At 42.5% G+C, this 24,015-nt stretch overlaps 1 protein-coding gene across 7 annotated transcripts in view; it reads left to right on the forward strand.

The window, feature by feature from the left end:
- FLI1 (Fli-1 proto-oncogene, ETS transcription factor) overlaps nt 1-23,525 on the forward strand; it is a 121,732-nt gene extending 98,207 nt beyond the window's left edge. For all 7 annotated transcript variants that reach the window (XM_072979019.2, XM_072979020.2, XM_078379824.1 and 4 more), the window contains 4 exons: nt 15,145-15,210; nt 16,026-16,088; nt 16,714-16,761; nt 18,893-23,525. In XM_072979019.2, the coding sequence (XP_072835120.2) occupies nt 15,145-15,210; nt 16,026-16,088; nt 16,714-16,761; nt 18,893-19,422 (707 nt within the window). In that variant the 3' untranslated portion in view covers nt 19,423-23,525. The remainder of the gene's footprint in view (nt 1-15,144; nt 15,211-16,025; nt 16,089-16,713; nt 16,762-18,892) is intronic.
- The last annotated feature ends 490 nt before the right edge of the window (nt 23,526-24,015 follow it).

Genomic DNA, 24,015 nt, shown 5'->3' on the forward strand with positions numbered 1-24,015 from the left:
ACCTCAAGTGGAGGCTGAAAGCTGATGGCTTTAACTTTAGGAAGTTGAGGGTGGAGGAGACACAACTAAATCTCTTACGCCATGAAGTTACAGGAAATTCTCTAACTTTATTAAAACTGCACACACCACAACACTTACCTTCTTAAAAAATGGAACAGAAACCTGTTAAGTGTATGCATAGTGATAGATAGTGGGACCCGGCGGTGGTGGTATAAGATTCTTAGTTGTGAAGAGAAAAACGGAATCTAAGAACGGTTCCTCGGTGGGTTTGGGCTTGGAGCCCCCAAAGGTGAGCTGCATTTCAAAAGTTACACAGCATTCCCAGTATAAGTTCAGGTTTGGTTTGGACAGATCCTTGGGAGGGTGAGGGGAAATCAGAGCTGTCAGGAGAGAAGGGAAAACCTGCCGATTTCAATTTTGCTCGGTTTCTGTTTTTCCAGACTGTAAGTCTGTTTTGACCCGTTTTTCTATCACTCGGTGAAACTGATCTTTTAAAGTTGGCATGAAACGCTGTTCATGTTTCTCTGAAAGGGAGGTCTACTTTGCGTGGACTGGAAGGACTTCTCAGAGTGTACACACTGTTTGTCAGCCATTTTCCTTGATATACTATACAGTGGTACCTCGCAAGATGACAACCCTGCTAAATGACGAATCTGCATAATGATGAATTTTTGCAATCGCTATAGCGATTCGCAAAACAGTCATTCCTATGGGGGATTTTCGCTGGACATCGATTAGGTCCGTGCTTCGCGAACCGTTTGTTCACAAGACGATCATTTTTTCCTATGATCGTCGGCTTCGCAAAATGGCTGCCCTGTGCATGGACCCATGCTTTGCAGGACAGCCATTTTTACAACTGATCAGCACTCGCAAAATGACTTCCCTATGGGTGATCTTCGCTGGATGATGAGGTATTTTCCCCATTGGAATGCATTAGACCGGGTTTCAATGCATTGCAATGGGGAAAAGGTTTTCACATGACGACAATTATGCTAAACAGCGATTTCAATGGGCTGGATTATCATTGTCATGTGGGGCACCACTGTAGTTGTGATAGTACTATAGCTCTTCCTAGACACAATCTGTGGCCTGCATTGAAAAAATCTGAAGAGTACAGATTTCCGCAAGACCTGGATTTGCAGTTGTGTTCCTTGTTGTCTCTAGTTTCCACAAAGGCATCCAGATGGACATAGATCCTGACTGTGGAGTGTGGCACTTTGGGTTAGCTGGTCAAGTCCTCAATGGGTTAGTCGGTCAAATCCACTTTCCTTCTCCCAAGCTTAATCTGATACCTCCAGAGAAGAAGGAAATGAGACAGAAAATGGGGATAGTAAAGCACTTTTGAGAGTATTCTCTACCTGGAAAATGCTGAAAAGAGTTGCCGTAAGTCAGAATTGACTTGACGGCGCATGATGATCGTTACTAAGCACCATCCTTTATCCTGCGGAATACTGGGATTTATAGTTTGGTGAAATACTTAAATATATCCTACCAGAGAGCTCAAGGACTCACTTTCCCTGAACGACAACACAAAATGCTCAGGCCATGACAAACGAAAGTTCCCAGAATTCCATCGCATGCAGCCATATTGGTTAAAACCAGATTGAAATGCGGTAGCTGTGTAACCTAGATGCCCTCTACAACTGATCTGGAAGCACCCTCTGAGTTTCTCAAGCGCACCTCGTTGGCAGGGGAGGTGAGAAATCGTGTCAAAGGGAGCCTACACCTTGTGGGAATGGGGAGGAAAAGAACTCCATGTGAGTTTAAGGTTGCCTCCTCATGTCTCCTGTAATGTGTAGTTTCACCCTTCCGAGCTTGAGGCTGCAGTGTACTTCACTCAACCATCTGCCTTGCTGTGCTCTCTCTCTCTCTCTCTCACACACACACACACACACACACACATACAGAGAGAGAGAGAATGCACAGAGGATTAGTGCTGCATTTTGCAGGTGCTGCTTTTGTTAGCCACGCGGCTGCCGTCACCCACTTGAGCAGCCTGCTCTCAGGCACTCACCCCTTCTGAGCCACCCCGGCTATCACAAGGGAGACAACCCACTTGCGAAGGCGCAACAAAGCTCAGCCTTGTGCTTTTGCTGGGCTGCGGCTCCTACTGAATACTTACCAGTTTAAAAAAATGATAAAAGATGGCTCAAACAAAGCAAATACACGTACAAAGAGTTTCCATCTGCAAGGAATCACTGTATGCCTGTAAACCTCCTCACACCCAGCTCTGTCCCTGCTTTCTTTCTGCCACCAGACAGGTGCTCCTGCTTAAATAGAGGAAGGGAAAGCAGAGAGTGAGGAGCATGGACTGTAACAGTGACACTTCTATGGTTTTTATTTTTATTTTTTTGTTAACTCCTGTCACTCAGAGGTGCCCGTATTCTTCAACAAAAGCCATGGTTCTTTCACGGACATCCCCTTCGAAAAGCTGCATTTTGTTGTTTTGTTTTTATTTTTGTTTGCTTCTTACAGCCTGCACTCTGCTTGTGTGTAGGAAATCTTTCCCCGTGTTCACCTCCTTTAATGGAAAGGAAAGTACTGTAGTCATTGCAAAAGAGCAAAGGGCTAAAAAATAAAGTGACCGTCAAAGACTCTTGATCCTGTTTGTTGAAAAACTAAAACTGGACAAGAGTATCTCCCTATCCTGTCCTTGCAGACGCTAAAAACAAAATGATGTAGAATAAAATCAGCAATAATGGCTTGGCTCTCTGTTCTAGAAGCGAAGATTTGCACAACATAGCAGAGGGTTTCAACGTTTGCTCAAATCAGTGGGAGAAATGGACCTCGTCTTCCCAAGGACATGTTGGACAACCAATCAACAGAGCAGGATAGACGCTTTCACAATAGATCCCACTTTGCCGGCCTCATGAAATGGTCTTAGAAACCACTAGGTTCATAAACATGTAAGATTCAGGGTCAATAACACGGGATATATTTTTTCTGTTCCAAAAAAAACCCAAAAAAAACCAGTCTGGCCAGAAGAACAAGAGGCATTCGTAGTTGTGAAACATAAATTGTGGAACTTTGAAAACTTAACTTTTGGGTATGAAACGCTAGAGTAGCTGGGGGATTCTGGAACTTGTGGTCTTGGGGGGGGGGGACTTTTCAGAGCCCTGAAATGGTCAACAGGACTGACTTCTACCATGCGACCCTAAAAACACCCAATATCATCTGATTTTGGATGCTATGCAGAGTTTGTGGTTGTTTGCACTTAGAAACAGAGGTGGGATTCAGCAGGTTCGCACCTATTCTATAGAACCGATTCCTAAATGTACTATTGGTTCTTAGAACCGTTTGCTGGCCTGAGATGAATGAAGGAGGAGGGGCCAGGTGACCAGCGACGAGTGGGGGGAGGGGGCGCAATTAGCTGCCTCCATTCCTGCGCCACACTGAGCCATCTGAGGTGGGGTGTGGGTGAGAGAGATAAAGCCCTGGAAAGAGCAGAGGCGTCAATGGGGGAAAGGGGGGGAGGATGAGTCCTTGAAGTCACTGGAGGAAAGCTCATGGCCTCAAGGCAGAGAGGGGGGGTGATTGAGAAGGCATGAGGGCAGGACACAGAGGGCAAAAGTTTTGGGGTGAGACTGCTTCAGTCAAACACCCAACCGTCCTCATTTTACTATTTTTTTTTCAAGTTAAAGGTACCACAATAAGACTGTTGCTTATGTGGTACCTTTTTTTTAAATGTCCTGGGCATTTATTTATTTATTTATTTATTTATTTATTTATTTATTTATTTATTTATTTATTTATTTATTTATTTATTTATTTATTTATTTATTTATTTATTTATTTATTTATCAATCATTAGGACATAAAACCTGTTGTTAATTTATTTGAATCCCACCACTGCTTAGAAACCACCAGGTAATACCAGAAATTTCCTGATAGAGTTCGGAAGAGAATCTTACTTAAACCTCTTCCCAGAGTTGATGAGTATCTGTAGGGATGGCAGCGTCATTTTGTAGCAAATGACAAAAAACACAAAACAAACTTATTTTTTTCATGTTTGTTGTCCTTCATCCATTTCCCAAAAGAAAGTGTCTTAAAAATGAGTAATTTTAATTAATTTAATTAATCAGGGCTAGACAAAAGGGTTGTGCCTCTTTCATCTCCCCCCCCCTTATTTTCCCTCTTTCTTGCACCCGCTGTATGTAAATGGCCTCATTAATTCCCCTTCAAATATCATTGCAACAATTGGCTCTCAGCTATCAATCAGATCATCCTGGGGCAGGAATTTTGAATATCTAACAACTCCTGAGAAAGAACTGATTGGCTCGTAGTTCCTTGTGGGGTTGCCATGTTGGCCTGCTCTTGCTGACCTGGTGCCCTGACCTTTTGGGGCTGGATGAAACACTGCTCTGGCTCATTCATGTGGTAACTTCATGCGCTCCAGTCTGCGGCACACGGGGGCCAAGATGTATTTGGTTCAAAGAACAAAGACAGGTGTAAGAATACATTTGATTTTGTTTCCTGACAACAAAGCAAACTCCAAAATTCACTGGCAGGCAATATCTTTATTAGGACCACCTATACTTCTAGAGCAATCATCCTCATTATCTTAGAACTGCAGAGCGGGAAAGGACCCTATGGATCATTGATTCCAGCTCCTGTCAAGGGGGCACAGTGGGGAATTGAACTTCCAACATCTGGCTTTGCAAGCCAGTGCTTAAACCACTGAGCCATCCAGCAGTAACATGCCAGCTTCCAAGTTCTCTAGAACATTTTATCAGGTTCTACGATAAAATAACAGGAATAGGGAACAGCACAACAGTTTTTTTAAAAAATCTGTAGTACAGAGATAATTTAACTCAATGGCCAATACTGTACAGTGATGCCTCGCTAGACGATGATAATCCGTTCCACTGAAATCGCTGTCTAGCGAAATCATTGTCTAGCGAAAAGCAAATCATCGTCTAGCAAAAATCGGTTTGCGAAGCAGCGACCAAAAATTGTCCAGCGAAATTCCCCCATAGGAATCACTGTTTTGCGAATCTAGCGAGGCACCACTGTATAGCCATAGAACTGTGGCCCCAGGTACCGTTCTTCCAGTTAAGTGTGGTGTTATGTTTCTAGCTGGCTTTGATTAGCCGTTCATCAGCAGTTACTTTTTTGCAACCTGTCCAGTCAGCACGACAGCATATGGCTCACAGCACACTCACATGTAGCTGTGGGATTACTCAGAAACAGGCTTAGGTCGTCTCTGGCAGTCGCCACATCAGTCTGCCTTGCGGTTCATGTGGCAGGTTCCGTTTGGACGGAGCCCAGCCTCCTCTAGCCATTGGCCGAGATTCCACATTAGCAAGCATCCTAGACTTTCAAATGTGCGGCATTTAGTGTCCTTGGTACAAATTGTCTTCCAGCTGCCTTGGAGACCTAAATTGTTCTAATGAGAATCATCCGGCTTTCTTGGCTGAGGAACAATTTTCTTGTAAATGATGAAATGGGGCTCTTCTCATCCCTGAGTGGAACGATTTGGGGCCTATCTGCTAATTCTGTTTTAATGGGAAGGAGTGTGCTCCGTTTCTGATGGCTTCGGCAGCTCTCTGGATATATTACAGCCGTGTGCGAAAGGAGCCATCAGACAGGCCTTGCCAGTTCACCCACGGACAAAAGATTGTGGCACCTTAAAGAGTGGCCTCTGTTACACACGGCACCCTAAGTTCAGTATGAAAATGCAAAACTGCGAGCTTTGGGTGTATAAAATAAAGATGTACTACTGGCCCTAGGCCTGAGGAACTCTATGGGCTTTGATCAAAGATGCTTTTTGAGATGAGATCCAGAAAAAAGTCTGGACAACTTCTGCTTCCTCCTTTGATTTTTTGTTGTGGAATATGTACAGTAGGAATGGATTTTGAGCACCTTCCATTGGTTAGATGCAAAAATTCTGATGCTGGAGAGAAACATTAGTGTATCCTAAACTCATAAATCTGGCTACTAATTAATGGGAAAGTTTTGTGAGATGGTGCCTCCTCCAACCATATGACTTTATATCAATTAGCTAATTCTTTAATGTATTTTCTTGGGAATAAATCTCATTAAACTCAGTGAAGCCAACTGCTGACTGGGTGTGTGTGTGTGTGTGTGTGACTACACTATTTATCTGCTTTCTCCTCTCCATACTCCAAGTAGCATTTAAATATTGCTAAAGGATATGTGTAGTCTGTTTGATTTCTTTCTTTCTTTCTTTCTTTCTTTCTTTCTTTCTTTCTTTGTGCAGAGGTGCTTCCTCGAGTGTTGAAAGTTTTCTGTTTATCATAGCATGAGATTTTCCTCACCTCTCTGTCTTGCATTTATTGTGCTTCGCTTTGCGATTGGTCATTGGAAGGTGAACATGAGCTGAGGTACTTGTCTTTCAGGGAATTCTGTTATGGGAGAGTGAACCGATAATTGAAGAGTATATGCATAATCGCCAACATTTAGTTCCACACTTAGAAGCTCCTTTTGTCTAAAACAGTTTAGGATTAGTTGTGGTGGTGTTCTCCAAAATATTTATTTTTGAAAAGAAGGGGAGGGGGAAATAGAGTATGAGTATGTGGGGCTTTTAAAAACTTTCTGTTTTTCTTTTCTTGTTTGTTTCATTTTGTTTGGTTGGTTTTAAAAATAGAGGTGCATGGAATGTGGTAGATAACAAGCTTTCTTGGTGATTGTCCTTTCTTCAGAGGTCACCTCTCAAAGAAAGTAAGTTGCTGAAGGAATGACCCAACCACTCCATAAAAATGTTTGTGTTTCCTGAAACATTCCACTGCTGGGCCCCAGTGATTAGCTAAAAAAATGGCTGAATCCCTTCTTGAGTGTCTTAACATTTTAAAAGCTTCTAGTCTGTTTCAGCAACAACAAAAACAAACAAACAAAAACAGTGTGAACATTTGTTGACAGCAGTCCACTTCCTCAGACACTCAGAAAGCCTGTAGGCAATTTTCCAACACCTCGATGTGATGCACCTGGGAGAACAGCCTCCAGTCAAAGACTTAGCTAAGCCAAGCTTTCTATCCCTACTCTACTCAGGTTTACTCTACTCACTGAAAGACTCCTCTCATCCGGGATATCAGCTCTTTAAACTATTACCATCAGGAAGGAGATTCAGGGTATTGAAAGCAAGGACAAGCAGATTCAAGAACAGTTTTTACCCAAGTGCAGTATTGAGTTTAAATGCGGGGCCATAGGTTTTTGGTGGAATTTTAATTGCTGAGAGAAAACGGGGTATCTATATTTGGATGGTGAAAGTTGTGTATATTTTAACTTTTTTTTGTAGTGTTGTCCAGTTTTACCTTGGGGAAGAGCACCTCATTTCGTTGCACCCACTTGTGAGCGCAATGACAAATAAATTTCTTATGTCTTATGTCTTATGTCTTATGTCTTATTTCTGAGATGGAAGCTTAGGTGGACCCTCAAAGCCTTCGGATTTAACCCTTTCTTCAGGGTGCATCACATTGAGGTGTTTGAAAGATCCCTAAAAACCAGGTAGAACTCCAAGAATGGAGAACCATGGTATTTGTAGTCCAAAACCACCAAAACTCACATCCCTAGTGACAAAACTGCAGTGAACGCCACTATCCGTGGGGGCTCTCCATGTGAGTCAGGACCACCATCTTTCAGCATTCTGGCTCATATGGAGAGCTCCTAAAAACAGCAGAAGCTTCCCTTTCTCATCACCATTCACATGTAAGAGGATGATAGAAACAAAAAATGAGGAGCTGCAACACTCATCTCTACCTGTGATAAGTATACCTGACAGTATATGGCTCCAGCTGACCAAAAAGATGGCAACTCAAATCCAAACTTTGGTGGGGCATCAACTGGCAAAAGAGACGGGTAGTTACTCTGATTGATGCTATTCCTGCTGAGAGTCACATTGCACATGGCTTTACCTACAGAACACATGATCTATGGTGAAGGCTGTAGCTAGAGCATGGGCCACAAGAACATTTGAGTGAATCATAGTGCTGGCACTTTACTCCTTGCTTTGCTCCAAATGGCATGGTGTGCCCAAGTGTGTGGTCTCCCCCAGTCACATCTGCTGAATTCTGGCTAGGAGACTAACAAAAAAAATGAGCAGGAGACTGTTGTACATGGCATCTCCTGCCTGAAACAATTCTAAAAGCAGGGCCTGTTTCTCATCTGTAACCCCACCTTCTTTCACCAGGAATAATATCCTTTCAGTTTTCAGTTTTCATTCTCAGAAGCACAAAATATAAACAAGGAATCCTGTGTGTTAAATTTGGAAATGCATTTTTAAGGCATCTGACATTTTCCTTAACCTTCAGCAGCGTATACCGTAGGCATCCTTGAGTCTCAAGAGACTATGGTAACATGCTCTGAATCGAGGTCTTGGAACAGCATCTAGTGTGGCTGAGAAGGCCAATTTGAGAGTGACCATCCCTTCCACACTAAAGACAAATACAATCTGTCCCCCGTCCACCTCCCTGATTTTGCTGCTTTCGGGACTGCCTCTTTGCCTCGTGTCAGAGATCGTTGAGCCAAGGTACACGAAATCATGAACAACCTCCAATTCTTGTGCGGAGATGGTAATAGAGGGAGGTGAGTCCACACCCTGGCCCATGACTTGTCTTTTCTTCAGGCTGATTGTTAGTCCAAAGTCTTGGCAGGCCTTGCTGAAACGATTCATGAGTTGTTGGAGGTCTTCAGCAGAGTGGGCAACGATGGCTGCATCATCTGCAAAGAGGAAGTCCCGCATGCATTTCAGCTGGATTTTGGTCTTCACTCTCAATCTAGACAGGATGTGACAGGAGGGCATTTCCATAAAATCCAGTAATATTTTCATTTTTAAAAAACAAAGCAATACAACGTGTTTGATGAACAGTAGGCTATACTATCAGGCAGAACTTTGCTGTTTAAAGAAGACAGGGTTGTGTTTTCATTTACCTTTTAACAGAATCTCCCTCTGCTAATATTTTTCCAAGATTTTTCTTTCTTTTCATGGCAAATAGAGCAAATTTTTCCCCTTTCTTTTCCTTTTTTTCTCCCCCCCCCAAAAAAATGACACACACACATTGATTTTGTTGTTCCTGATTTTGTTGTTGTGCCGTGGCTTGTTTTTATTACGATCCTGTGGTCCCGAGCAGGGATTTATATGACTCCAAGAGAGACAGTAGCTTGCTCTTATGGGTTTTCAAAAATAATCATCATAATAAAATGTTTTCCTTTGAAATTCCAGAGTTTGTGTTGTGTCTGCTTTCTCCCTGACCCTCTTCGAAGGCAGCAGTGTGTGTTTTTTTTTCCCAAAAGAAAAAAAAAAGCAAGGAAAGGAAAAAAATTGGGGGGGGGGAGTTGAAAAAGAAAAATGAACCTTTTGGAAACAAAGATTCGTTGTCTCTGAGCTGTAGCAGGCAGGAAACCCTACTCACAGGGGATCACGGCGGGCCGGTGTTGTCCCAGCGCTAGACTCCAGTTCTCTGAATTCAACCTGACAGCTTGTCTGGAGCACTTTCTAAGTAACCATTATCCTTCCTTCCCCCCCCCCGCCCCAGCAAAATAAGTGGGCTTCAAAACCACCCCCTTCACTCCCATTTTACCTCTGGTGCACGGCAGGCAGTGTTATTGCACATGTGTGTGGGTTATGGTACTGGCTGAGTTACGTTTGTTCCCTCAAAAAAAGATCCTAACATCAGGCTGTTTCGCGAAACGAAAAGTAAATGCGTAGGTTTATTTCCACAGAACAGCCATCTGCATGTGTGTGTATGTGTGTGTGAATGAATGCACAATCCTCTTTCCCTCCATGTTGCATGGGGTCTCTGTGTGTGTGTGCTATGCACTCTAAAGTACATTATTTATGCCTCCCAGCAAGCTCATTGTTCATGCCCAGAGAAATATGGTGTAATGATTATAGTATTAGAACAAGCCTGGGGACAAAGTTTTCCAATTGGTCCCAGGTTTCAGTCCTCGCTTAGCCAGAGGTTGACCTCGAGGGATCACCGTTGTTCAGTCTCAACATAGAAATGCCAGAACATGACTGGGAGGTTATGGCAAAGGGCTACCATCCAGGACAGAAGCAGAGACCTCATGGCAATTGATGGTCCCAGCTATTTGCAAACAATGGCCTGATTTGTGATTGGGATTTACACCAGTGTGGGTGTAATTGTTTAAACCATAGTGGGGAAGTGCTAATTAATGGGCTGCCCCTCACTTCGAATAATGATGTTGTGTTCCATTCTAATCAGTCTCCCAGGTCCTTCAGCCAATTGGTTCTTCTCCTTCCTGCCCTTTGTCCCCATTGATTTCACCTTGGATGATCTAATGTAACAATCTCTACTTATCACTTCTCATTAGAGCAGTGGTCCTCAACCTTGGGCCTCCAGATGTTATTGAACTATAACTCCCAGAAGCCTTCACCACCACTTCTGCTGGCCAGGATTTCTGGGAATTGAAGTCCAAGAACATCTGGAGGCCCAAGGTTGGGGACCACTGCATTAGAGGATCAAAGTATTCTAGCTTTCTGCATCTTATGTGTTTTGTGATTTCTTGATCTTTAGTCATGCACTTTAATAATAGTTTGCTGGCGATCCTCTCAGTCCCGGGGCTTCTTAGCATCCAACGGAAAATGGACATTTCAGATGCTTTTATCTCTGTTACCATTGTCTGTGTTCAAAACCATAATTCCATGCCCTCCAGTAGAGAGGAGAACCCATAGCTCAGGAGAAATGGCATTTTCGAAACCAATTTTAAAATGTTTTTGCGTATAACACACTTCATCTTAAGGAAGCTGTTCTGGACCATTCCCATTCTCATGATGTTACTATTTGAGGAGTTGATATTGTGGTCTTAAATTGAAGGCCCCCGCCCTAAGGGAAGGCATGGGATAAAAGATCTGTCAGCACTTAATGAACAGGCCAAGACCCAGAGATGCTGCAACAGCTCCTCTTTGGTTCAGCTTCTCCTAACTTTGGCATATGACGGACCAATTGCTTTCACAAGCCACTTCTCTGCCAGGAGTTCGAGTTTAATGTCTTCAACAGCAGCTCCATTCTGCCTCCCTCCCGTCTTGCGCTCACTGCCAGGAGAGCTGCTGGGTGGGGGAGCAGGACTTTAGCCAGAAACACGGCAGTGGGAGTCATCATCATAAGTCAGTGTGAAACTGCAAAGCCTAAAATAGACATTGCTTCAACGGCTTAGCATGAGTCAATGCATTCAATCATCATCTGATGTGATGATATTTTACTTTAACTGACATTGAGTTGATTTTCCTTAAAGTTATTTTAATTTAAATTTTAATTAAGCTTGAGAGTGAGGAAGGACCATTTTTCTCCCACATTGACCAATTATGACATTGAGGTCATCCTTGGAGGCCTTTTGACGATAGATGAACGAGAGGATCTTCCCAAATGCAGAATCTGAAATGCTCTCATGGGAAGCAACTCGGGTGCAGCTCCCTCCAGGGAAGATTACACTCTAACCACTACACAAGCCTTCCCCATTCTTGTTGTTCCAGACATTTTCGACTACAACTCCTATTGGTCCCGGACAACTTAACTTATGGACATGGCTGATGGGAGCTGGGCAATACTGCACCATACAATACAACTCTACCCCTTGCTTCCTCCTCTCTGTCCATCTTCCTTTCTTTGTTTCCATTCTGGAGCTAGGATTGTGAATTCTCAGGATATCAGGTGAATTCTGAGGGAACTGCGAAGTTTCTCTGGATCTCCAGATGGGCAGACAGGTCTCAGAATTTGCATTGCTGGATGTGGAGAAAGTGTGATTGTTGTATATGAGAAGCCTGGACATTCATCTCAACCCATCCGGATCTTGATGCTATGGTTCACCAACTGAACACAAAAGTGTATATGGGTGTGTGGCGCTTGTTTCCTTTCCAATCTTTGCTGTCCCACTTCTGTGAAATGGCAAAGGTCCACCCTCGTGACATCACAAGGATTCACCCTCCAAGTACAGGGAGGAGCTGAGCAGGTGAGACATGAAAGGGATTGTTCTCTTTTAGCACTGCAAATTCTGCAAGACTTCTTTTTTGGGTGACTGTCATTTCTGATGCAGTGGCCCGGCTTCCCTTCCAGGAACCAGGTTGGCTGTCTCTGTGCATGCGCTGACCTATCAGCTGATAGGCAAGTGCATGTGCAGAAACAGCAGGCCTGGATGCTGTGAAAAAAAGGCAGGTTGCTGTGTATGAAGATGACGGAGGAGGAAGAGGAGGAGGAGGAACCAGGTAGGGAGACAATGAGGACAATGGAAAGGGGGCGGGCAAGTGTCAGAGATGACGGAGACGGTAGGTTCTTTCTCCACCCACCCCCCAGCACGAAGTGGAAAAATGAACCATGAACCATGTTGTTTGTCCTAGGGTTTGGGGGTGGTTTGTGGTTCTTGGGTGGCTACAAACCATGAACTGTCATGAACCACTGTTTTTTTCCCCGAGTTTGAGCCCATCTCTGCTCTGTAGCAAGACCCCTGGCTATTTGTGAGGACTTTCAATGTGAATGTTGGGATGTGGTGGCGCTGTGGGTTAAACCGCAAAAGCCTCTGTACTGCGGGGTTAGAAGTTGCAAGATCGAATCCACACGAGGGAGCAAACTCCCGTCTCCTGTCCCAGCTCCTGCCAACCTAGCAGTTCGAAAGCATGTAAATGCAAATAGATAAATAGGTACCACCTCAGTGGGAAGATCACAGCATTCCACGTTTAGTCATGCTTGCCACATGACCATGGAAACTGTCTATGGACAAACACTGGCTCTATGGCTTGGAAACGGGGATGAGCACCGCCCCCTAGAGTCGGACACGACTGGACTAAATGTCAAGGGGAAACTTTACCTTACCTCAATGTGAGTAAGGACCACAGTTTGCCAGGGTTCCTCTTGGTATAGAGTGCCCCATGGATTGTAGACACTCTCATACACTCAGTTTGTTGATCTTCCTGTGTAGGAGGGTGTACTTGTAAGTTGCACTTGCATGGATTATAACACCCGAAGAGGACATCTCTTTTTCTCTCGTTCTTAAAAGCTTTCTTTAAAATAGAAAAAAAAAGTTGTGAGCTAGTGAATATATATTTTTTAAAGAAGCAAAGGGTAAAAAAAAAACCCCACAAGATTTTCCAAGCCAAGTTGGAATATACAAGCACACGTGGGATTTTCCATCAGACGGTTTTGCCCACTTCATTATTCCCCCTCCCTATGACAGACAATAGAAATCTTCTGGCTTTAATTCATTTGCAAGATTAAAGCCACTTTCCCTGCATTCCCCAAATGGTTTCTGAGAAAGATTAATTTTAAAAACGCATGTGCAATACTGCCTTAAAGGACAGATCTCATCTGCTCATGGAGAAATGTTGGAATCTGCTTTCCTTTTTCAAAACTGTGTCTTGTTGAGTAAGACCATAGCTTGCGCTGTCACTCATTCTGGTATTAGTCCTTCCGTCTCTGCATCTCCTCCTTCAGGAATATCTATTGGTTTCAGATGAGGTTGATTCAGAGCTGCTATCCTGAGGGCAAAATTCTTGTTTACTTAGCAGGGAAATTCAAGGATGTTTTGACCAGAACTGTTGAGTTGGAAGAGATCAAAGCCATCGGATCAGCATATTTCTCTTTTCAGATCTTGGTTTCTAAAGCTGCAGCCTTACCCTCATTTACTGGAGAGTAGGGTTGACTCTGTCTGTCTGTTTTGCTTTCTAAAATTATCATTTTTTAAAAAAAAATAAGCCCTCTATTCCATTTCACATGAGTCTGCATTTTCTGAAGTAAGTCTTTTGCTTTAAAAATGTGTTTCCATGTGCATAAAAACAAACGTGTGTTTGCCTACCCAAGTTTTTGCAAGGCTTTTCCCCTGATATAGAACTTTTAAAAGCAATTTTTCTAATACAGATTTTTTAAATCCAGAAGCTCACTATCTTTAATATTCACAAAACATGACTTGTCTTCTGGAATAGTAAGCACATTATCTACTGTTGTTCTGCTGGATCCATTCTTAGATATTTTTCTAATGGATCACTCTAAACACACACATACTCTCACTCTCTCTCTCTCTCTCTCACACACACACACACACACACACACAAACACACACACACACACACACACGGGGCAGAAGGACAGTACATGTTCCTCATGAAACTGCCTCCTAAGGCTGGCCCTTCTTGATGAGGTTTTCATCTCCAACACATCCTCCTGAGCGGGGATGGGGATTCGGGCTATGGGACTTGCTGTCAAGTTGGACTTAAGTCTCAAGTGGTGACTCGACTCAGACTTGAGGTGGGTTTTCTTCAATGACTCGGACTTGACCCGTGGCTTGAAACCAGAGATGGGCATGAAATCATGTCTCTTTGTACAAAGCAACAAGTGCCATGTGGATCCTCCCTACACCTTCTGGGCCGGCTGGGCCACTCACCTTGTGTCACATGCCACAAGAATCCTTCTTCTGGACAAGGATTTGAGCTGCCCCATCCCTGCCTCCTCTGGAAGCCAACCACTCATCAGCTGTGTAGGGAGAATCCCTGTCCCATCTCCTTGTCAGGGTGGAGCCACACAGGTTACTTTGTATGAAGAGGTATGACTTAAGTCATGGCCCTCTCTAGTTGCAACCCACCTACCCCTTCCCTTTTGGGGGGGAATGCTTCTAGTCCCTGTCACAATATAACATATATCTTATTGCATTCAGTTGTAAGGGAATTACATTGTGTTTCTTAGTTCAAGTCTTCAGAGACATACCAGTTTGACTATAGCACCATCATACGGCCCTAGCATGGACAAATTCATGGAGGAGAGGGTTCTGCATGTGCTGAAATTTCCCACACATCATCAATCCATTTTTATTGATTTCCTGTGCCCATCTGGAGTCTTCGATGTTTAAGATATATCAAAGCACCCTCAAGCTACTGCAGATGTTTTCCATCTGGCATGAACTTGCTGCGCTATGTCCGTCTTCCTCTAATCAGAAATGTGCTGGACTCTCTTTTGTTTCTAAGCAGAGGTGGGAAATGAGGGGTGCTTTGAGTGTTGGTACTTCTTTCGGGTATGGAAATCAGTAAATTCATTCCCTGTTTCATTATCTGTTGTAACAAAAACAGGGCTTGGTAGGCACACTTCAGCCATTGACAGAGGTCCATTCATTGTTGGCTTCCTTTCTCAGGGTCCTGATCCGGATATAACCACTGACTTTTCTTTCTTTTTCTTTTTCATTTACTAGACACTTCATACGACGCAGTGAGACGATCTGGATGGGGCAATAACATGAATTCCAGCCACAATAAAAGTGAGTTGATATGTCTTCTACAGGGACGTGGGGGTGCTGTGGGTTAAACCGCAGAAGCCTCTGTGCTGCAAGGTCAGAAAACCTTCACTCACAAGATCGAATCCACATGACAGAGGGAGCCCTAGTCACTTGTCCCAGCTCCCAGCAGTTCGAAAGCATGCTAAATGCAAAAAAATGCAAATAGATAAATAGGTACCACCTCGGTGGGAAGGTAAATGGCGTTCCGTGTCTAAGTCGCACTGGCCACGTGACCACGGAAGATTGTCTTTGGACAAATGCTAGCTCTATGGGTTGGAAACGGAGATGAGCACCGCCCCTTAGAGTCAGACACGACTGGACAAATTGTCAAGGGGAACCTTTGCCTTTACCTATAATATGTCTTATTGCTTAGCTTGGCTGCCAGTTGCTTGTCATAGAAGCCATTTTTGGAATATTTTGAGTCCTGGGTGCTGAATAACGAACAAGGGAGGCAGTGTCCATTAAGTTCTCCCACACCAAGGTAAAAAGGACTCTTTAACTCATTTTGTTCTTGTTAGGCACCATCAAGTCACTTAAGGACTAACAGTTTGCTGTTAGTATCTTGTCCTTTTTCACTTTGTTCATACCATGCCTGTTCATCCCAGTTGCAAAACTGATCACACAACAACTAGCTGGCAAATAACAGGTCTTACATGTGTAATTGTCTGCCTGGTTGTGATTTTTAAAGACACAATGTTGGCCTAGAGATATTACTTTGGAATACATCTGTGCCTGTTCTCTTCTGCTTCTGTCTTTTCCTGCAGTCTAAGCTATTTCCCTTTTTTCGTTATTACTAGGTCCTCCCCTGGGAGGGGCACAAAATGTCGGCAAAAATGTAGAGCAGCAGCGAACTCAGCCAGGTAATGCTCTTGAATATTCCCCTTCCCCCAATGTTGCTGGTTTCAGGGGGAATCAGAAGCCAGGCAAACCAAGAAAAAGTAGCTAGCATTTGGATGTAGTAGTGAGCAGTCAGTACCCTTTGATGTCTCCGTCTCCTTAAGGGCAGCATTAAATTCACAGCATGGATGAAGAACCTTTGGCCCACAAGATGTTCTTCAGCTTCAAGATACTCTGCCCAGCATGGCCAATAGCATGAGACTGAAAGGGAAAACAATTCAAATCCAGTTCTCGTCCCCTGATGTAAAGACTCTTGTCCAGCTGAGTCTTTGGCTTCCACAACCCAACCTAAAACCCCTTCAGATCTTTCGGGTGCTAGTTCTGAAAAAGCAGGCTGAAGCAACCTTATGTCACCCATTGGGAGGCCGAAGATAGGGCAAAATAAAGTAACGGAGTACAAAATTTTTCATACAGAACATCTGAGATTCAAATCCTACCATACCCAGTAGGAGAGCAAGTCTACAGTACAGATATTGCTCTGGATATTGGTAGTAATGTCGGAGGGGGTAAAAAGTATCTTCCTTTTTATTAGCCCAATTCTATGCAATAGACTGGACAATATCAATTGTTTCCCTTCCTTTTTCTTAGATCCCTATCAAATTTTAGGACCCACAAGCAGCCGTTTAGCCAATCCAGGTGAGTCTAATTGTATCATAAATCTATGAAGAAACATCTCTATCCAATTCTTAGGTCAAGGTTAGGGCCTTTTTTATTTATTTAGGCATTTTTTATCTCTTTCATAGTTTGTGTCTGTAGTTTTATGGGTTTCCAACCTCCTTGTATTTATGCTTTTTAAAGACGTTATTGCAATTTATTTCGGCATTCCTCACTGGAATCCAGCAGGATAAAGATCAGCTAAGAAAAAAATAAAATACAGTGGTGCCTCGCATAGTGAGGTTAATCCGTTCCAGATTAACCCTCGCTATGTGAAAACATCGCTGAACGGATCAAGAAAACCCAAATGGGCCGAAAACTCACCGTTCAGCGATGTTTTCCTATGGCCGGCAGCCATTTTCGCGCCCTCCCCTCACTTACCGAGGGCACGAAAATGCTGCGCATGGCCATTTTGGGGCTTCCGGTGGCCATTTTGGAGCCGCCGAACAGCTGATCCGTGGGTCGCAAAGCGAAGGTCGGTAAGCAAAACGCTTACTGACCTTCGCTATGCGAGTTTCGCCCATTGGGGCCATCGCTTTGCGATCGCAGTTGTGATCGGGAAAAACCCCTCGCTATGTGGATTCGTCGTCTACGATGCGCTCGTTAAGCGAGGCACCACTGTAAAATAAATACAACCATCATAATAATAACTGTGTGCTATCAAGTCAGTTCTGACTTATGGCAACCCTTTTCATGGTTTTCTAGGTAGAGACAACTCAGAAGCAGTTTACCCTTCCCTTCTTCTGGGGGTACCCTGGGACTGTGCAGCTTGCCCAAGGCCACACAAGATGGTTCTATTTACAGGAGGCATGGTGGGGAATCGAACCCGTGGCCTTTGGCTCCACAGCCAGATACAGTACTTAAACCACTGAACTGTCCAGCCAGCTCAAATACAACCATATGGTATTATGTATCAGCTGCCAGTCTTACTGTGTTGTGTTTCAATGAAATACTGAAGAAAACTGGGGTTTACCATAAAGGAAAGTGCCTTTGTGCAGGAAGCATTCTTCTCAATTAAAGCTTACCTCTGTGTATGCTCATGGGCCACTGCCCTTGGACGCAGAACTGCTTTGGAGTGACTTGTTGAATATACATTATTTTGGATAGTTCCCCTTTTCCATATTCCATGCCAAGCTTCATAAGGCTTGGAAAGACTTTATACCAAAACCCTAAATACATATACTTTGAAAGAATGCCCTTGGAATTGAATTCCAGAGGTAGGTGTGATCAAAATCTCATTTGTCTAAGCAAATTTTCGCCACAGAAGAATTGATCTCAGTCAGTTTGATATACACAGTTTAGTTGTCCCGTGGCAAAGAAATAAATTTTGGGTTGCTAGCTGAGCCTGAGATTTACTTATAAATGTATATCCTGTTTAGGTAATGTGCGGAGTTTGTGAAAGTTTGTTTTCCTTTCCTTTTTTATTTTTCAAGTATGAGTCCTAGAATCCCAATGAAAATGTTTCTTTTGCTTAAGTCCCTCTGTAAAGCAAAGGGTTCCTTCTTATACCCTAAAATCCTGAAATCAGCATGTCTGTATGAGGACAGGTATCATTTTAAATAGTGTTTATATGCCCCTACAAACTCCAGATTTTTCAGGTTTCTTATATTTGGATGTCAAGAACATTTATTGATAGCGATGAAGGCATTTCATAACTGGGGTGTTACAGTTGAGAAAGCTCTCCTCCCACTTATTGCAAAAGAGAAAATTACAAAGTGGCCCAAATCCTCTAACTTAGTTATAGTAGCATAGCACAAATGGTGTAGCGTTTGAAGGCAAATTGCCCTAAGTTAAGAAATCTCTGTAAACATTAACAATTGCATAATGAGTTGTATGAGTCAGCATCCAACTGGTCATGTCTATGGTGATTTTTTAACTTGGGGCAATATGCCTCCAAAAATTGTGCCATTTGTACAAGAGGACTTTGGCCAATGACTAGTTAGCCGTAGCTAGTTATTTCCAAAGTGACATTCATAGATATGGGACCACCACTGAAAAGACCTTAGCTCTATAGACCTTGACAGCTGGCCTGCATATGTTGATAAAGATAAACAGATTTTGAATGAATGAACAGATTTTGACTTTCATGGCCTTTTCATGGGTCTTTTTGCAGGGAGTGGACAAATCCAGCTTTGGCAGTTCTTACTTGAGTTGTTGTCAGACAGCTCGAATGCCAGCTGTATCACATGGGAAGGAACTAATGGCGAGTTCAAGATGACCGACCCTGACGAGGTGGCAAGACGCTGGGGAGAGCGCAAGAGCAAACCCAACATGAATTACGATAAGCTGAGTCGAGCCCTCCGATATTACTACGACAAGAACATTATGACCAAAGTGCACGGCAAGAGATATGCATATAAATTTGACTTTCACGGCATCGCCCAAGCTCTTCAACCTCACCCAACCGAGTCATCAATGTACAAATACCCTTCAGATCTTTCGTACATGCCTTCGTATCACACACACCAGCAGAAAATGAACTTTGTACCTCCTCACCCTTCTTCTATGCCTGTCACTTCTTCCAGTTTTTTCGGAGCTGCGTCACCATATTGGACTTCCCCTACAGGAAGTATTTATCCAAATCCCAATGTACCACGCCATGCTAACTCCCATATGCCATCACACTTGGGCAGCTACTACTAGATGCTTTCCTTCCCCAATCTCTTTTTTTTAACCATTGGTGGCCTTTCTCAGTTTGAGTGGATGTTCTCTTCCATTCGTGGATATCTCTGGACTTTTTGATGGACAGTCACTTTTTATTTGGGAAGAACGCTGAAAAACTGGATATTATTATTAATATTTTTATTATTATTATTGGAGAAAAACTCTTTTTTATTTTTGTAGTCCTGCTTCTTCTGTCTCTGATGGGCAGTCGGATTCTCTGATGGGCCAGTATTGTGCATTTGGTGGTGGTTCTAAACCTTAATTTCTAGGACTCTCTAGGACTAAGGTAAATGTATTACACGATTTGCCACGGTTATCACTCCAGATCGTAGACAAGATGTTGTCATGAACAAGGCTTTTGGGAAAGAAAGGGGGGAAAAAAAGACCAAGACCTTTGAGTCTTAGAAGATAAATGTTTGTTTGTTCTGGATCTAATGGCAATGACAGATTTCCTCCCTGGGGTTTTTGGGGAGCAAAAGAAAGTTCAACGATCATGAGGACCATGTTTGGATACACCAACTGGAATCTTAGCTTTAAAGCCAACAAAGGCTTATGTTTTATCTCCCAACTGGAAAGAGAGAAATGAATATATATTCCTATACATAAATGTGTATATTTTAAGGTAATTAAGGGCATTGAAAGGACCTTTTGAGAATATGGTTACACCGTTTTCTTAATATCTCCAGAAACAGTCATGACCAGGAAACAATCACAATGCATCAAGGACAGAGGTAACTTACGAATGCGATGTGGAGCTAATATAAATGACAGCGGCTTCCTAAGCTTTGCCAGAGTTTTGGGAGTTGCAAAAAACATATCCGATTCACGAACGCTGTGCGTTTGTCAGTCCGTTACTCAGAGAGTCATTGAGGTCAGAGGGCAACTTACTGTATAAATTATGCAGAGTTATGTTTTTACCTATATCTCACAGTATTAAAAAAAAATAAAGATGAAAACTAAAAACGAGTTGACCTCGGTCACAAATGCAATTGTTGGTGTGTGTGGTTTTTTTTTTTGTTTTTGTTTTGCTTTTAAATCTGTTGTTGTTTAATGTAATTTGTACATGTTTTCAGTCTGTACATTTGGGTTGCAGGTTTGTATTCCTTTCCTTTCTCCTTCTCTCCCTTTGTTCTTTTTTTTCTCCCTACAGAAATAAACTTGAGACCAAAAAATGTATGTAATGTGTCTGTTGGCGAAAATAAAAGCCTGCCATTTTGAAAAGAATTGATGGTTATAACAAAAAATGAAGGACAACTTACACAACAAACTCCTATTGGCTTTTTTGTTAGTGATTTAGCCCTCATGGCTATCCCCCAAAGAAACCTGAGAACCAAAATATAATGAGACTGAGACTCTGTTTTAAACTCTATCACAGTTCCCTTCACAGAGTTATAGTTCCCATTGGTTCCTGGAAGAGTAAATGCTTTAGGTTTGTAATACAGATGTTATGAGATATTTCTGCTTCTGTCTTCCTCTCCAATTAATAATGCTAACCCGATACTTTGATAAATCTAAGTATCAGATGGGAACAAATGTTAATTAGCTAGACTTGGTTCTCAAAGGGACAGGATCAATATTTGCTTTTTTTTCTCAAAACACCAAAACACTTGAATCTAATTCCATAACTGGCCAAAACTGACACATCGGTCTACATTTAATTGCTTGTGTGATCTACAGAAGCCCCACTCAGCATAGCGCTGAGTCAACATTTATATAAATCCCATTGACTCAGTGGCCAGCATCTTGTTGTACAGCTCATCTTGTGCAACAGGAGTATCATCATTGGCCACAGAGATTTGCTATTAACTTAAAAGGATCTTTTTAAAGAGAATGCATGCCAGGAGGATATGATTTGAAGTTGTGTACCCCTGGGATTGGGGAACAAAGTCTTTAATTAGCTGGACCCACCATGATTGGCGACATCATATCAGCAGGACAGGTGGAACTGAACAACAAAATCCAAAGCTGGTGAATTTACTCTACTTGGGACCAGCAATTGGCTTTATATCAGTGACTCATAGATTCACATCACAAATCTGTTGTCATCACAAACCATTCTGGAAATGTGATTTCCTTACAAAGATAATGTATTTTCCCCCTTCAGCTCTTCTTGTTGTCCAAATACAGAAGGTTCTCAGCCACGAACCTTTATTTCAGGATCCCTAGTTAGAAACCATACATTTTCCTTCTAAAATGAGCGTTCATCATCTGTAAACTGGAATTTCCAGCTAAAATTCAAGCTCACCAGCAAACTGGATTTACTGCATGCTCTTTTTCAAGCTACATTGCAGGCAATGGAAAAGTTACTTTTTTGTCAGCTGTGGTATTTTCGGTGTTGTACTCTAAGGCAGTAACTCTGCTAAGCTTTGTGCCAATCTTTCTTATGCTGGCTACGAAAGAAGAGAGGTGTAGTTCATATAAATAAGTGGTTTGGATTTTTTTGAACTATAGATCCCATCTCTGATGGTCCCATTGGATGATCCCATCCAAATTCTTGCCTGTTGCTCACCTGGGACAAAGGCCTCAATTGGGAGGCTTTGGAGCTCAGCTAGGCCTAGCTCTAACCACGCTTCCTGTTCCTTCCGCACTGCTAGCAGGGAAATTTATCTCTGAAGAGGAAGCTAGGCCGTACTAGGCCTAGCTAGGCCTCAAAGCCTTCTAGTATAAACCTTTCATCCAGGTGAAACATGGATAGGTGTCTGTAAGGGATCTATCTGTCAGGTGGTACACCCAGAATGAAGTATTATGGGATGTGTAGGCCTAAAAATCCCAACCCAAACAGTTCAGCCCATTAGAAGGGCACTTGTTTGAGGAAGGCTATTTTCATTAGCAAAAGGTCTTCCCTCTGACTATTTTCCAGAAGCTTCTGCAATACACGGAAGTTTCATTGCTGCTCTGCAAGGGATTACTGGAAAGAAGAATCTATCTAGAAAAACCTTACTTGAAAACAGAATTTGAAAACCAGATAATCCAAAGGTTTATAAAAGGCTATTTTGATGCTGCTGAAGTTAGTAGAAATTTGGCCATAAGACTTCAATAGCAGCTGACCCAAGCCTCTGACATGTTCATACCACTGTAGGCCCTTTTCTATTGTCGTATAGTGGCTCACCTTATACAAAACTATAAAGGGATTTAAAACAGAGCAGCATAACCTGGTTGTTGTAGTATTAAAAAGAAGCACTGATACCTTTTTTAAATTTATTTAACAAACCGTGGTAAAGAAGCTAATTTCTTTCAGTGTGAGGGAAACAAAAGCTCTCTATTTAGAAGCTAAGAAGCTTCTCTTCTCTCTAAGGGCGCAAATATTTCAATGTTCTGTGCCTGAGCAATCAGACATGCAAAGGAAACCCATGCTTGCCCCCCAGTGACCAATCACAAAGCAAGGACAAGCCATTTTCAATATGTGGAGAGGAGGAAAGCTTGTATAAGAATAAACAGATACAGTGGGGTCTTGACTTGAGAACTTAATCCGTATTGGAAGGCGGTTCTCAAGTCAAAAAGTCTGTAGGTCAAGTCTCCATTGACCTACAGTGCATTGAAAACTGATTAATCCCGTAACAGGCCGTTTTTGTTCCATTTTGGTTTTTTTCTGGTCTGTAAGTCAAATCTCAGTCTGTAAGTCAAACCTAAATTTTGCGGCCAGAGAAGTCTGTAACTCAAAAAGTCTGTAAGTCAAGCCGTCTGTAAGTCAAGGGTCCACTGTATTTTACTTCTTAAATGAGCTCCACTTCTCTTGTGGTAACTTTATCATGTAGTTTGATCCTGTGTGCTTTTTAGAAGGTTCACTGATAAATCTTCCTGCAACACTTGCAGAATATTTTATAAAATTGGGGGGTTTTTTTGAGGAGTTTTGTTTTTTGTTTTGTTTTTAAAACCATTCCCTACAGAAGTATTTTCTAGTTTCTATATGCAATGTATTTTTGGATATTGAAATATATATAATTTTGCAAGTAATCACTGGGGGCTTTTTCCCCCTTTAAAAAAGTATTCTGTTAAGCTGAAGACTGTTGTATGATGTTGATCTATGATGTTAAAAAGTGATAAAATAAATTGTTCTTTCCTTGATGAAAGATATTCATATATATCTATTTAGTGGTGTTTCTTTACCATTCAAAAAGATGAGCCCCAGTGCTTTTCATCCTGTGTTCCAAGATAACAGATTTCTGCAGAAATATCTCCACACCGATGCATCATGTTCTGCCATTATGTCTTGGAATTGGGAGAAAGACAGTAGTGTCTATGACTTCTTTTCAGATAATAGCTCAGTAGCTGAACTGAATTTCAGAAGCATGAGACTTGGGGTTATCCAAGGCACATTTGTCTTGGAAAGAGTTGGAAATGGCTTTTGATGAGTGATCTCCAGAAGTTGGATAAGAATTCTCTGAGCCTTTTCCCAACCCTACCAAAAAAAGTCACTGGGAGCAGACTTTGCTGCTCTATCTGTAATTGTGTAGAGCATTTCTCCCAAGAAAATGATTTATTTGATGATGTCAAGGACAATCTCTAGCATGTACCTTACCCTAGGGATAGTATAAGGGTTTGTGTGTTTGTGGTGGGGAAGGGTTAGAGGAT

Source organism: Pogona vitticeps, chromosome 8, assembly GCF_051106095.1.
Source record: "Pogona vitticeps strain Pit_001003342236 chromosome 8, PviZW2.1, whole genome shotgun sequence".
Taxonomy (NCBI): domain Eukaryota; kingdom Metazoa; phylum Chordata; class Lepidosauria; order Squamata; family Agamidae; genus Pogona; species Pogona vitticeps.